Here is a 16662-nt window from a genome sequence, read left to right as displayed (position 1 = left end):
TGTCAATGTATTAATAAATAAATTAATTAATGATGACACATGAGGCTTGTGAAACACCTACATGGTAAAGGGAGGGACACTTCTGTTAATTGGCCAAGCAGACACTGACGCCAGATATATTTGCCGATTTATATCGGTCTGTCATTAGTCGAGACACCCGAATAAGTTCAGCACATGCAAATCTCAGGGCGATCTCATCTGTTTGCGGTGACAAAACCACTTTTAAATGGGCAAAGACAGCAGAGCAGGGGTAAAAAGAAACAGCTGAATAGCATTTAGGGTTTTGGGTCGTAGCTTGGTCTGCGTCTTTGTCCAGCAGGTGAAAGCTTTGTAAAACTGGCGCCGGATTGTTAAAGAGCCTGACACTTCAGTGTGTCGAAACAGGCAGAGAGAAAAAGAAACCTCCTGGGAGGAGACCCACTACTGACCCTGCCTGAATGTACAGGCCCTCGGCAGAGAGCGAGAGAGCGAGAGAGAGAGAGAGAGAGAGAGAGAGAGAGGGGCCTTTTCCTCTGTTAGCTCTTCATCTTAATCGAGCAACAAGCCCTGACAAAGCCGTCATTAGAAATGTCTCTACACCAAGTGTTTCAGCCTGTTCTCGCTGTCAAATAGACATGAAAGTAGCGGTCATTAAAAGTAAGGAGGTATTTTGTCCTGATGTTACACTGAAGTATTTGGTAGAAAGTAGACGTTTGGTGTTGTTTAACTTACAACAGTTTTTACTTGCACCATTATTGGATTTGATAACTTAAGCACATCATTGAACGTTGGCCACGTTTTCATTGATTGCAGACCTAACAAAACAAATGTGCGTCACTGTCATCAAACTCTGCTTGTAAATTGCATGCTTTTGCCTTCAGGACACCAAATCCATTTCCTTGGAAGATCTTATTTGTTTAAAAGGAAAAGAGATTACTTGCAGTGTTTAGGAAGTAGGGGAGGAATTGTCAGTTTTGAAGTCGTGAGATTAGATAATGCTAAAATGTCTATTGATCCCTTCAAGAAATGAATGTTGATAAGTTGCTTTAGGGAGATTTAAGATTTGGAGTTTAAAGAGACAGTTCACCCAAAAATGTCAAATTTGTTATTTTATATGCTGTAAACCAGAAGGTTTAGCTGAATGTTTAATATGATCTCATCCATAAATTTAATATATTTAAAAATGTGTATGGTGCTTTTTCATAATGTAGCATGCATTGTTTCATAGCAGCTTTACAAGAAAATTTTATGCATATTAAATAAATAGCATGCATATAAGTTAAGTGTTATTTCAGAGTTTATTGACCTCATTGAAGGATTGTAATTTGCCACTGTGGGACCTTTAGTCAATTAGTATAAAAATAACCGCAGTGTTTCCGCTATATACATTCAACCGTGGCGGGCCGCCACGCCTAAAACATCCCCACCACGCCTGCGGTTGTGTATAGAAGGGATACAGCAAACAAAATCTCGCCGGATGAGCACAGTTTTATCCTAATACTTCACCCAAACCCAACTCTAAACACAAAATTTCACAGGATTGTAGGATGTATTTTTATCTCATTTAGCCAGAGCCGCTGTTTTCATCCTAAAAATGCTTCCTCCAAATCCAATTCTTAACTTTTCGGCATTTTCTGTATCCCTTCTAGACAAAACCCACGGCGGCAGCTCGCAAAATAAATAAAGCTACCGAAATGTCCGCCCTGCCAGACTGGCTGTTTTAAATAAATCAATTCCTTTCTGGATTCGTGTTGTTCACTCATTTATAATAAATAAATCTCCTAAAATATCAATTTCCCCCATGGGTTTAGTTTCATGCACAAATAGATTTAAATCAACAGATGACGATTAGGCTACGTCTCGGTTTTGAAAAATAATAATATAATAAATAAGCCTACACGAAATATGTTATAATTATCAGATTGACAATTAAAAAAAGTATTTGAGTTGCTGTTCTTTTGTGACGCGCTGTTAAACCAAAGCAGCAGAAAGCACGTCATGTTTTTAATGATTTTAAATAAGCACAAGGTTTTCTCCTTATTGTGAGTTTACACAAATAAAAAAAAACTATTTTTAGTTTTGAATGTTATTTTACTTTTATCTGTATGGCAATAAATTAAGGGTAATTTAAGTTGCAAGGTCATTCACGCGTATGCTTTTCACATGCTCATATACACCGACGCAGCGCAGAGCTGCGAGAAAAGACATGATTAAACTTTCGATTTAACATATTTAAAGTTTTTTGGACATTCATTTGGAATCACTGTACTCCTATTATCAACTTATCAGGCCATTAGTTATTCAGAATATAGGCTATAAACGCAACGCGTCTTCTGTGCTTTAGATCGACCCTCACAAAGTTTCACATTAAATGATAAGATGTTTGTTCAAAAACAAAAGGCTAAACACTGAAAACTACTTAAATGCGACTGCAAGACATTAATAGTTGAATCTGTTTGGAAGGAAACTTACATTATTCCCGTGGGAAGAGACGGACGACGTTGGTAATAAAAACTTGAGGCAGACGATGAGACGGTTTCATCTCTTTTCAGACAGCAGGATCGGGGTACCCGCGGGTGAACCGCATAATATTTGATGTAACGGGTGTAATAATATTAACGTGTCATTTGCGTTGTAGATGCAGGTCGGGACTCAATAAGCAAGGCTAAACTGCAGGTCTTATATCCAAGACCAAAATTCGACTCAATTCCGATAGGTAGCAGTTTTTAAATGGCTTTGTGTTTAAGCCCTGTCTGAAGAACGTTAAAGGTTTATATTTAGCTGCGCGATTTGCGGTGTGGCCGGGTCGGGCTCTTTATGTCAAACAGGCCGGCTGTGGAATGCTGGAATAAATTGCTGCTGATGTCAGGTCAGGTGTTCTGTCAATCACAGCGGTGCGGATTATCAAACAGGACTGTGCGTGACTTTGCAACAGCTCTGTAACGCTAAACACGAGCACGAACTTGCACACTACATTAAAACTACAATGAAAAATCCGTATGAAGCTATAAAACTTACGTATTTTTTAAGAAATACAGTTTAGATCAAACATAGAAAAGCAATATGCTATAAATATAAGGAAAAGTAGATGACAGCATGAAATTATAAAAAAAAATACATATTAGTTTACTGTAGCCTATATTCTACATTTAAAAAAAAGTACATTTATAATCATCATGGGCGCCCCCTGCCGCCACAGCTGGAAAAAATCCTAGAGGAAACACTGTAACTGGTATAATATCACAATGCTGTCAGGGTCCGAAAAATGATGTAATAAAAAGTGCAAGTTTGTACGACTTGTATGTAGGATTGTGGCCAAAACTGGTATTGCAGTCACAAAACTTGTGGCTAAAACTGGTACTGCAATCACACAACTGGTGGCCAATACACAAAATGACAACATAAACATCAGTTGAGGGCTCCAACTCCACTTTTTAAATGACAATATCCTGGACAGACCACTGTTGTCAGTGATATAAGTATTTGAAATGAAAATGATTTCTTAATGTCTCGTGACATATCAGGGCCATTTTATGATTCATTTATATACATTTCTTACATACTGTTCCTTTAAGCACTGTATTTCATGCCTGTGCAAAGCTTTGTGTGATTAAAGGTCTTATTCACCCAAAAAACACCAGCACAGATATAAATAAATCCTTTTGTGTTTCACAGACAAAAAACGAACTGCATGAGAGAACAAAATTGTTGACAAAATGTTCGTCTTTCTGAGAATTTCTTTTATTTTCGCTTTAAAACTCAAATGGAAGTGTTGTGCATGTTGAGGTTAAGCCAAAAAGGCCCTAAAAGCTCCATGCGTGATAGACTGCCTAACATTTAAGTGGCAAATGCAGTGAAAGAGAAAGAAACCCAGTGAAACTGCGTCAACCGGCACAGCTCACCCTACCACCCTGCTGTCTGTTTGGATTCTGAATAAACAAAAGGGTGTAAGTCTGGCTTCAGTCTCTCTCTTTGGTCTTGTTTATTCGTAATCCAGTAACTGTGTTATTCATCATTGACCTTAAACAGTAATTGGTGACTTCATGTGCAAATGATACAGATTCAGTCCACAGCTCACAGGCAAATCACATGTAAACTAGGTCAAAGTTCATCTCTCTACAGTTACACACACTCCCTGCATTCGCTCCTCCATAGTAATACATCAGCAGATCTGTTGCTAGAGTGGGTGACAATCGTAAAGTTTACCAAATAGACTTTTATAAGAGACTATTTCGGTTAGGGCAGACCAAATGAATCAGGTTTCATTATTAACAGGACAAACCATCATGAATAGACCGTTTTGCAAATTGCTGGTGACTTACAGTATTTCATCAGAGCACATAGTTTAAATCAAATAAGCCAGTGTGGATCAGGGCCAAATTGTGACCATTTTGGCCACATATACTGAAATTTAATTGGCGCAACCTTTGAATATATTTGGGAGCATTTGTGCGATTTCAAATGATTGTTGTGGTGTGACCTGTTTTAATTTCTTAATGAAACTTTCGCAGATACTGTGGAATAATTAGCGAATGTCTCAGAGTCCCATGAAACTTTACCCGGATGACTCAGTTTCGTGCTGTTTTAAGCATCCGAGGACACGAATACATAAAATTCATATTCAAGTTGTGGTGCTCCTAACTTTTTAAAATGGGAGCACCAGTGCTACCTACTAAAAAAGTTAATTCAATGGTGAATTGCATTGAGCGTGTTTGCTGATGTTTTATTGTCATAATATGCTTTATTTAGATGTAAATTCTGTTAAAACCTAGAGAGCTGCTTACATAGACAACATTTAAGAGCAAATTTAAATCAAATGCTAAAAAATGCCCACAGTGGTCAAAAATGTTGTCCAGGCCTCAAAAAGACCCACAAAAATATTGAGTTGAAAATTTAATTTCTGGTCGAAAGAAAAACATGCCAACTACATGTAAATGGGTATTTTAATATTTTGACCAGTCTGTCCAGTTTTAGTCAAGAATTATATTTTACAATAAGGTTGTATTTGTTAAACATTTTACTAAATGCAAAATGAACTAACAATGAGCAATATAGCTTTTCATCAATTATTAATCTTTATTAATGTTGGTTAGCGCCAATCCATTGCGCCAGTTCATTGCATTAACTAATGTTAACAGTAACTTTTGATTTTAATAATCTATTAGTAAATGCTAAAATTAATGTAAAATATATGAAGAGTTTGGTTTCAAAACGTGATAAACGCCATTTAAAAAAAAGATGAGAAATGCCGGCTGTTGATTGTTCTCCCGACAGCATCAAGCTTCTGTCATGCTAACACATTGACCCCAGGGGATCTTATGAAAAAATTTCCATTATTTTACTCCAAGTCAACAAAAATCGAGCAGGACCGAAACATTTTACAGCTGATCGCAGTGTTATTAATATGGCAAAGTAAGTGTTTTAATTAATGGCATTAATGTTTATTTTTTTAATCAGTATATACCACTAGTCAAATGAATATAACATTTCTATATTGATTCAATAGATTTATAGAATAAAAAAAACTTGTCATGGATTTATTGCATTTTTGTGGGAAAAACTAATCCGTTTTTATAATAAATCTTTGAAAATCAAATTATGGATTGAAAATAGTGGTTTTCATCTTGTCACTTTCTTGGTATAGAAAACACGTTTTACCGAAATTCATTGCGAGATTTATTGCGTTTTAAAACCCAACTCTTCATATATAAATGATGTTGTATTGTTAGTTCACGTTAGCTGATGCATTAACTAATGTAAACAAATCCAGCCTTGTTATAAGGTGTTACCAAATGATCTTTATTCATCCTGCTTAAATGTGTCTCTTTATCTCATCATAGCCATCACGACCAGACGACCACCTGGCAGGACCCCCGTAAGGCCCTCCTTCAGATGAACCAAGCCACTCCAGCCAGCCCAGCGCCTGTTCAGCAACAGAACATTATGAACCCTGCCTCAGGTCAGCAGCGATCCCAGACACTTGTTACGTATTAGAAACCACACTCACAGTTGCAGCATTCTCATGGTAATGCTACGGGTGTAGCAGTCTCTGTTTACATCCCACCCAACTCCACCTCTGTCTCAGCAAACTCAGAAATCTTATCTGGCATATAAAGCAGACAAATGCAAATGAATCCATATGAATGGTAGTTGTTGATTAGGTTAGAAGTGTCTTGTTGGTCCCTCTCATGGATTGACAGGACTGGGCTTAAATTTTGGGCGGTTCAAGAAAACCAAACAAGACCAGTCCTGTTCAGGATTTTCGGGTGTTCCCTCTGTCACTATATTGTCACTCTTTTTTTTAAACAACCTTTGGTGCTGGAGTATTTGAAAACTAAATATGGTAGTACTTATTTTTTTTTGCTTGTTTACTAGTCCTGAATCTTCTATCATAGAAAGCTTAGCAAATTTAGGAAAATCCTATAGGTCCACCGTTCCTCGCATATAAGTTCTGATTTATTTAATAATGTGGCTTTATTTGATATTTTACTCTATTTCAGTCCAAAAAAGTGCAGTTTCAGTGTAGGCCCTCAGGTCACCAAGAAATAAATGGCTTCTGTTCATAATATAAAATAAGGAAATCCATGTGTTTCAGTTCAGTGAGTACTAGAAGATTCACTATGCCGGACTGTTCTCCCTCAGGTCCTCTTCCTGATGGCTGGGAGCAAGCTATTACCTCAGAAGGAGAGATCTACTACATCAATCACAAAAACAAAAGCACCTCTTGGCTGGACCCACGACTTGACCCACGTTTTGGTGAGCTTTAAATCCTCAAAGACCAAAGCAAATAAGAAAAAGATCAGAATTGTTTAATACTGCATTGCAAAACAGATTCGGACTCAAAACGTTGATTGGATGAACTGCATTCACAGCCATGGCTAGAATACTTGGCAACTATAATAAAACTACATTTACAATTTCTTAGTTTGGTTAGGGTTGGAAAGAATAGTTTATTTAGATTATCAATAATAAATTCAATTTTGTCTGCTTTGTCTGCTGCCTAAAACACCCCTTATTCACTGTAGAGCATCATCGTGGCTAATAGTTTTATTTTTTATGTTGACCATATAGATAGCATCTGTCTAATAATGTGTGTCTGAAAGTGATTGAGAGTGCGCGTGTGTTTGTGGCATACTATTCCGAAAGTATTCCCGCTTCCTGTGACTCATTCTTGAGGTTAGCCAAAACTGCTTTACACTCACGACTCTGCTATGTGATCCCTTTACTCACCCACACTCACCCACACACACACACACACACACACACACAAACTAGTACGAACCGAATCCGCTTGGGCTGCACCCCCCCCCCCCCCATTCGGATATGAATTCGTAATCCGTATGCACAGATGATGAGCTGAAGCTATCTGACTTGTGCAATAGTCAAATGATCTTTTTCCGCCGTCAAAGCAAGTGGTTCACAGAAAGTTTGTCAGACTGAGATGTTTGTCAACTTCTATCCCTCTTTAATCCTCATCCAGGTTCACAAAAGACTCGAGCTTATGTCACTTTGAGTTACTTGCGCTTGAGGTGGTTTCCCTTTATCTCAAACCGTTTTCCCCAGGGAGTCTCTCGATCTGTTTCCTACATGTATCAACATGCAGGTTTCTTCTCAGTGTCTGACCAGAATCCTCACCGATAAAGTTATGAGATAGTGAAGAAACGTGCAGCAAACACGAACGTGGTTGTGGAGTAAGTAGTAAACCGTCTGAAAGAATAGAAAGAGAGCGAGAGACGGGGTGGGGGGGTCAGCTCTTTGAAGATTTATAAGTGTTCAGAGGACAAGCTTGGTGGGCCCCTGAATTACAGACGTAATGTGAGGGGGAGAACAGTGAGAGACGCGGTTAACCTATTCCCTGCCACAAATGCTGAATGTTTGGGCGTTCCCATGTGGTTTTATGTAACTGCTTGTGTCTGCATTTTTTATGCCCTCTGTTGTTTTCATCCATCTCATCTGCATCCCTGAATTGCAGACTCCTGGGCAACCTTTGTCCTTTTGCTGTGCTGTGAGTTCATATGTACGTCAAGGACAAGAAAGTTTGCAAAATGCAAAAACAAATGCAATGTATTCATCACACTTTTCCAAACTAAATGCACTTTCCACATCAATAACCTGAAGCTCTATCCAGTCTAGGTCACCACTGACAATGGAGACAGTGAGGTAATTTGAGGAGGGATAGAATAGGACTGTACTCCTTTAACAAAAACTGAAGTCTGGCCATTCTCTTGAAACCCCCTTCCCACCCCGCATGAGGCCCATCGCAGGCAGAACTGTTCTCAGCTGCACATCTAGACAGACTTGAGTCAGTGCCAGGCCTCTCCATGCTGCAGCTCTGCTCCTAATCTGTTCCAGACCTTTTCAGTCAAAGAGACCCAATGTTAGAGGCTGGGTGAGAGAGGGGGGAGGGTAAAAATTGAGAAATAGAAGAAAAGAAAGCAAGCCCACAGGATAAACTTTTGCCTTCCTTCTAAGATTTCGAGGGGTAGCGAGAATTAAACATTCATTATGATTTCTAGAGAAGTCCGAGATGTGTTTCATACTTAATCTGGACCTGTAGACTTTCATGCCCCCACCCACCTCCGAAATGAAAATTCTTATCCTCACATTTATGTGAAGCCTCCGTGGTGGCCAAGCGGAGCTTCGGGTTATCGGTCATGTGCTGCAGCCCATTTTGTCCGCTTGGATTGTCATAGTACTTAAGTGCAGGAGTTGGCACCTTGTTGGCAAGCGCAGAATGATGTCACACTCTTGTGAAGCACTCATCTTTTCCAAAGATTTGAGCTAACCCTGACTCACAGCATTGCACGGACACTCAACAACTGCCTTATAGGGAAACTGGATAACAGGCATGATAAATGTGACATCAGTGTTTCACTTTCAATTGTGAATAAAATCTCACACTCGGTTAATTTGAATTTAATTACTAGTTTTTTTACTTTCTAAAGAAAATAGTGGTGCAAAACTCATCATCATAATGCTAGAATGTTGGAGTTTTGTCAAGCTGATGCTAGATGGTTGCTAGGCAGTTCTAGGTGATTGTCATTTACTTTTAAAGAGACACTCCACTCTTTTTGAAAATATGCTTATTTTCCAGCTCCCTTGGAGTTCACATTTGATTTTTACCTTTTTGGAATTCATTCAGCTGATGTCCGGGTCTGGCGCTACCACTTTTAGCATAGCTTAGCAGAATCCATTAAATCTGATTGGACCATTTAGCATCGCCCTGTATTTTTCCTATTTAAAAGTTGACTCTTCTATAGTTACATCGTGTACGAAGACCGACAGAAAATTTAAAGTTGCGATTTAAATTGTGCAATAATATTACGCAGTGCCCGAAAATAGTCCCCTGCTATTGAAAGTTACTAAGGGAACTATTTTTGGCTGCTGCGTAATATCACTACGCCTGCTGCAGCCATGTTACAGCAGCAAAGTCATTGATTATTATGCCAGAATGAGAGTATAGTTCCTAGCCATATCAGACTATAAATTCGTACACAATGTAACTACAGAAGAGTCAAGTTTTAAATGGGAAAAATATAAACTCATTGGTTATTTTCAAGCACGATGCTAATGATCTAATCAGATTAAATGAATTATGCTAAGCTATGCTAAAAGTGGTATCGCCAGACCCGAAGTTGATTAAATGTAATGTTACGGGGTCCACCCATAGTCCACAACCTTCAAGTCCAAAAAAGTGCGTCCATCCTTCACAAATTAAATCCAAACAGCTTCAGGATGATAAACAAAGGTCTTCTGAGGGTAATCCGTGCGGTGTTGTTGTAGAAGTATCCATATTTAAAACTTTATTAACGAAAATAAATATCTTCCGGTAGCGTCCGCATTCAGGATGAGAGCTTACGCAGCCTACGGAGGCTACTCTGCTGCTGCTCTGTGCCCCCGCCCTCCGAATTTGTCATACGTCACTAAGAAAAGTGCGTACACTACGCTAATACTCTCTCATGAATACAGAGGAGTCTAAGATGGCGGCGCTACCAGAAGGTATTTATTTTCGTTAATAAAGTTTTAAATATGGATATTTCTACAACAACACCGCACGGATTACCCTCAGAAGACCTTTGTTTATCATCCTGGAGCCGTTTGGATTTAATTTGTGAAGGATGGACGCACTTTTTTTGGACTTGAAGGTTGTGGACTATGGGTGGACCCCGTAACATTACATTTAATCAACTGAAAGATATAAAATATTTTCTAAAATATCTGAAAATGTGTTTGTCTGAAAAACGATGGACATATGCAACTCGGACAGCTTGGGGGTGAGTAAATCATGGGTTTAATATTATTTTTGGCCGAACTATCCCTTTAACTCTAGGGGAGCTGGTAGCTATTTTCCAAAAAATATGTGTGTCCCTTTAAGCTAAAAATACAGTTCCGTATTAACACATACGCGTGGGTCTGTATACAGGGTGTGACACAAATTTCATAATCAGAATAGTATGCGTGCACTGTACTCGCACCACCAGATTTTTGTAACTGTGCGTACTGTGTATGCGTAGGACGCGCATGCACGTACAGAAGAATGTAGTATGTAGCCCACGAGATGCATTGGATTTTGTCGCAGTGCACATGATGCGTCGAATAAACCATGCTTTGCAAGGCTGTGCTTTCGACTGTGCTGCATGTGCATACATTCGTACAAACATTACAGATAGCAAGACGTTGTTGTCCAAAGCCACAAAAGGGAGGAAAGCAACATAGCAATTCGTTTTGAGAAGGCAATAATATGCAACACAGCCTTTGTAAACCCAGCTAAAGTCATTTTTTGATTTATTGTTTCTTACTTAAGAACATTCTGTGACTGTTCCTTTGATATCTTAAGTATTGACTGAGTAAGCCCATGTCAAAGATTAAAATGAATGTGAAATCACTGAACGAAATCAAACGATGCTGTTAGATTTTGAGACTTTAGCCTGCACAGACAGGGCCACATATGAGAAGTGCTATACAAAGTTGTTTTTTGTTAGTTGAAATACTCCTCCCAGATGTCTTTAAAGATCCCTTCTCAGTGCAAGCCTATGGGATTTTTGCACGCACTTTAACATCTTTTCCAAGTCCAACCCTTTAGAAAAGTGATGGCACACCTTTTCTTGCTATAAGCTGACCAATTAGATTTTCTATGAGCATAAGACTTATAATAATTGTTTTAGTAATACTTGCTAACCATTACCATGATAAAGTGAACTCCTCAAGCCTTTATAATCCACTTTTTTGTAGACAGGACTGTGTTATGCAAGTAAGTGATATAAGACTTGCAAACAGCTGAATTTCCTCAGACCAACTTCCTGTAGCACTTGCTTTTGTGTGGCCTTCTGAGGTTTTTGTATGATAGGATAGAGAAGCTTTTCAGATTGTCTGCTTCCTTTACTCCTCCGAGCTTATCTACTAGCTGGAAAAGCAGCTGAGCTTTTGTAGAACAAACGCGTTAAACCATCAGCCGGCAAATATTTACAAATGCTTTGAAGGTCCTGGCACGGCACATGGGTTTTCTGAGACGACTCCTCTGGTTTCCCAACACACCTCTGGTCTTACCTGCAAAGACAGGTGAGCCGGTGTTGGCTGGAGTTGTGAGATGATCTGATAAAGATTGTTATTGCTTGGATGGTCGTGTTTCAAAGCCAGCAAGTTACGTCAATGGGTTCTTTATCGCCCTCTCTTTTTATTTGTGTTTCACTGGCACATTTTCTTCTACCACCTGATGGTTCGAGGAAGAACACGCATATGGCACCAACCTGCAGTTTAGCAATGCTTATGCAACACTTGAGTCATTCCTCCACATGGATAAGCTCTTGTTTTTTCGGTTTCTGTTTTTACTGTGGTGCGCTGTGGAGTTTACTACCCACAGATTCTTCATAACAGTCAAGTACAGGCTAGTCAGGGAAATCCAGACTTGACAATCAAGAGTTCCTGGTAGCTTTCTGGTTGTTTGGAGTAGGGGCGGGTCATGATGGTCGACCGGTTGTCCAGCAACCAAATAGGTGAATGTTTTTTTTTACATTTTAAGTAATAAAGCTGTCAGAAAAATTGCGGATAGTACGCATACACTACCTTACACTAAAGTTGGGTGTCTTTTTTAGTATGTTTGACAAACAGGGTCACATTTTTTTAAGACCTGTGAGTTTACGTCTCAACCCACAGACTTTGAAAAACGCATTGCTTTTGTACTATAGTGCATTTGTATTGTTCTCCCTTCCACTGTTATACAAACACGACACAACAAATGCTAGATATCGACCTGTATCAACCGGTCACTGGTGCCCCGACTCCACCAGAGTCATCATTTGGCTTCAATAGACCCATATCTATGCAAGATAAGGGTCTTAAAGAGAAACAAACACACACACACAGACTCCCCCACTAGCACTCATACATTCCCACACACTCTTCCCACCTTGGGCGGCATGGGGGAGGGTGTGGTGTGTCTCTGATCTGATTCCCATGGTGAGAGGAGAGCAGAGACTCATTCAGGCCCGAGGTAGAGTAAACAGACTCTGATTGAATGGTGATGAGGATAAGCGGGGAAGACGGGGCTCCCTCGCGCATGACAACACGGCACCATCGCAGCTTTCTTGTTACTGTGCATAAGTAAACAGCAGTTTTCATCGGCTCAATTACTGTAACACCCGCTTCCATTCGTCTCCCACAGTTGTTTTAGGAGTAATACGCATTGCTTTATTCACTTACATTAATTTGCACGTTGTATCGTAATAATGCATGAAAGTTAAGCTGTAAAAAAATGCAGCATTTTTGTCAACTCAACATATATTTTTATGTTACTCTAACTTGACAATTTAAACAACTTCAATTTCAGGTCAAATCTTAAAATAGTAGGTTGGATTGACTCTCAAAACTAAGATGTTTTAACTTCATACCGCCTTAAATTTTTTGTACTTAACATTTTGGACTTTAGATATTCAGCTTTTTTATTAATCAGTTATTATCCTCTGAATAATGTACCGATAACGATAACTAGGTTGGTCTGTACTTGCCAATAACTAATTAGTCAGCCGATAGTTTTAAAATGGACATTGGATAAAAACAAACATAACACTCAACGTGAAACCGTGCTGAAATGTATTACAAAAGTAATAAAACGACAGTACTTAATCATGGAAATGTGCTAAATGAAATAAAGAAAATAATAATAATAATATATTAATTATAATAATACATATTAATTTAAATACTTTGATGAAATACCTTCACTGGTACATTGAAATTACATAAATGTATGTATATCTATATCTATATATCTTGTTTTTGTTTTTTACTTGTTATTTGATTCTGTTTTAAAGGAAAACACCACAATTTTTCAATATTTTACTATGTTCTTACCTCAACTTAGACAAATTCATACATCCCTATCTACGTGCACTTAGGCCATGTTTACATTAGAGCATTTGCGTTTTAAAACGACATTTTAAAATGAAAACGATCCTCGTTTATACTGGCATTTTAAAAAGAATCTTCATCCACACTATACACCACCATAAACCCATGAAACATGACCAATTATGTAACTGGGCATGCACATTAAAGTGTAAAATAACTTATAACTCTAATAATAGCTTACCTATGCGCGTTTACGCAGCCTAGGGGTGTGCGATATTGACAAAAAGTCATACCTGGGTCCTTTGCTGGCAACTATAACAGACACTATTTTTGAACCTATAAAAATGTGTTTGGGAAAGTCTTATACTGTTCTATCTCCCCCCTACAACATATTAATATGATTAATAGGTTAATTTTGATTTTATAACTAAACATAAAGGTCTTTATGATTTAAAAAGAAAGCATTCAAGTGAACAGTACTAAACAGTAGCGAACTTGAAGCAAAAATAAATTTTAGCAAATGCAAACTTAAATCAAACATAGTAAGAGGTGAAGTATTGCTTTAGCCTACCAGAAATGCTTATTGCATTAATTTTTAAAAGTGTGCGAGGTCCGTGCACGTCCTCCGCTAGCAACACAGAATAGCTAAAAGCGCCTAAACGAGCATTATATATTAATGACGTTGAGTTTATTGTTTTTATTAATTTATATTCACAAAACTTATCAACAAAACATCGATTAAAATTAAGAGACAAATTATCTGAAACGAAATTCATTTTAAAGTAGCAAACAAAACTTAAATTAAACTCAAAAATAATGTCTGACCCATTACAATTCTCCCTTCATATTGGCCTTTACAACGCCTATATGGCGTTTAAAATTACAGTCTATCTTTCGTAAGCTAACTAAATTTAAACAAAACATAAACACATTAAACCCAACAATTCTCAAACATTAAAGCAACACCAAAGAGTTTTGGCTCTTTGCTCCCCCTACAGGTTAGAAGCGTAATTGTCCATTACCCACTGTCATAAATACTGAGGCATAGCTGGCTCTGATTGGATTGTAGGTCTGCCGTAAAGCAAGTTTTTGTAGTATTCACTCGGACTACAGGACCACTACCCGACGGTTGGAAACTTCTTTAGTGCGGTTTTGGCCGATAGAGGGCTGCAAAGCGAATGTGAAAGTGCCATTCACCCTGTTTAGAGTGGATGAACCACTGAAACTTTTTTGGAAGCGTTATTTTAAGGTAAAAAAAACTCTTTGGTGTTGCTTTAATATAAAACAGACATTATCTATAAGGATACATGTTAAAACAATCCGATATAGCGTTTATAATAGCTGGTTGGTAGATGTTTATTATTTTTGGCAAAACCTCCGTTGCAAACCAACAATGATGCGTTGTCAGGTTAACAGCAGCTGTTCGTTTACATAAGACTCCGTCTACGTTCATTTACACTCAGAGCAACGTCTGAGTTCTCAAACTAAAACAGGGTCTTCAGCGTTTGCGAACAAATCCGTTTATGAGGGTCGAAAACGGTGATGTAGTGTAGATGAAAGGCATAAACGTAGCAAAAGTAACGCGTTTTAAAGGATAAACGCATTAATGTAAACATAGCCTTAATCTGTGTAGCATTTAGCCTAGCCCCATTCATTCCTTAGGATCCAAACAGGGATGAATTTAGAATCCTCCAAACACTTAAATTTTTTCCCTATTTAAAGACTGTTACATGAGTTACATGCTGTAATATTGACAGACGTTTGAGCGAGAAGGGGAGTAGTCAGGAGTGCTGATGTTACTGCACACCGAGGAGGTCGAAGTGTTGCAAACTAAGTGCTCTTCAGCCATACAATATAGTTCTTATTTTTTATCCGCTTAAAAAATCGCCACGTTTTATTTTCTGCCACCATACTTACTTGTGTAACTACTCATGTAACATGGAAGTGTTTGGTGGCTTCTAAATTCATCCCTGTTTGGAATGAATGGGGCTAGGCTAAATGCTAACACATTCACAACGCGCTGTACAAAGATTAAGTGCGTGCATTGAAAAAGATAGGTATGTATTAATTTGTCTAAGTTGGGGTAAAATATTAAAAAAGTTGGTGTTTTACTTTAACACTTAATGATTATCTAATCAAAAGTTGTATTGCAAAAAAACTGAAATCAGATTTTGATTTGTGGATATATTAATGTAGCCGAGAGCTGCCTATAGTTCATATAGTAAAATATGGATAAATCATGGATAAAAGTAACCAGCTAGATGTAAACTAATGCAAATTGGTGACAATATTCATAACATTAAACATTTGGATTAGATTTATCTATGTGTATTTTTGTGTAACTGTTTTATGTAATACTAATATTAGCATTATGTCTGCCTTAAGGACAAATTAGGTTCCTGCTGTTGTTTTTCTGCTAATCTAGTCAGCAAAATAATTACTTTATAATGATATAAAGGCAACGGATGCAACTCGGAACAACTACCGGCATGGATTTTTGCAGATAGACGATTTTTCCACCAAAGAACTCTCTGTGCCGATTAATCGTCAAAACTGATTAATCTGTCTAACTCTAGTTTATATGTCTATGTGGCATTTTTAAAATGCTTTAAAGACAAACCATGTGCAAATTTATCATTGAACACCTTTGCTAACCTTTTTTTTCTATAAAATTACAGTCATCTCATTCACGTGTTTCCTTAACGACTACAGGGGGACTTTAATGCTTGTTACGAACAAAGCACATTAACAGAAACTCATTTTGTTTCCTCATAGCTATCAATCAGCAGCGAATTACCCAGAGTGCTCCAGTGAAGCAAGGCTCCCAGTTGCCCTCCAGCCCACAGAGCGGAGTGATGGGTGGAAATAACCAGATCAGACTGCAACAGCAGATCCAGTTGGAGAAAGAGAGACACAGACTCAAGCAAGAGCTCCTTCGCCAGAGACCACAGGTCAGATGCACACCTGTCTTCTCCTGAAACTGAACTCTGTGCACTTGTAGTTGATGACGGAGTTGTTTAATTGTTATGGTTGTTTTGATTATTGCCATAAACTCACCTACTGGCCGCAACATCATGGCTGGAACCGGCCACCTTTTTGTTGACGTCGTAAGGTTTAGGGCAGGTAATTTAAGAGCAGATGTACTCATGTTTTATGTTTTTGGGAGAGAATAAATGAGATATCGGAAGATGGGGGGGGGGGGTTGGAGGTAAAAGGAAGTTGGGCAAATAGGTAGGGTTGGAGGGGGGTATTGCTCAGCTGCCCCTGCTTGGGAATGTAAACATGGTGTTAACGCAAAACTGCAAACCCCCTTTGGAAAACTAAACAAATAGAGAG

The 16662-nt window shown here is 38.4% G+C and overlaps 1 protein-coding gene across 2 annotated transcripts in view; it reads left to right on the top strand.

The window, feature by feature from the left end:
• yap1 (Yes1 associated transcriptional regulator) overlaps window positions 1–16662 on the top strand; it is a 36105-nt gene that overhangs the window by 13676 nt on the left and 5767 nt on the right. Inside the window, exons 3-5 of one of the 2 annotated variants that reach the window (XM_065279162.2) lie at window positions 5820–5938; window positions 6622–6735; window positions 16102–16277. In XM_065279162.2, the coding sequence (XP_065135234.2) occupies window positions 5820–5938; window positions 6622–6735; window positions 16102–16277 (409 nt within the window). The remainder of the gene's footprint in view (window positions 1–5819; window positions 5939–6621; window positions 6736–16101; window positions 16278–16662) is intronic. The other variant, XM_065279163.2, reaches the window with a different exon arrangement.

This window comes from Paramisgurnus dabryanus, chromosome 9, assembly GCF_030506205.2.
Source record: "Paramisgurnus dabryanus chromosome 9, PD_genome_1.1, whole genome shotgun sequence".
NCBI classification, from domain to species: Eukaryota; Metazoa; Chordata; class Actinopteri; order Cypriniformes; family Cobitidae; genus Paramisgurnus; species Paramisgurnus dabryanus.
The sequence above is the reverse complement of the archived record's forward strand: the minus strand, read 5'-3'. Positions and strand labels throughout refer to the sequence as shown.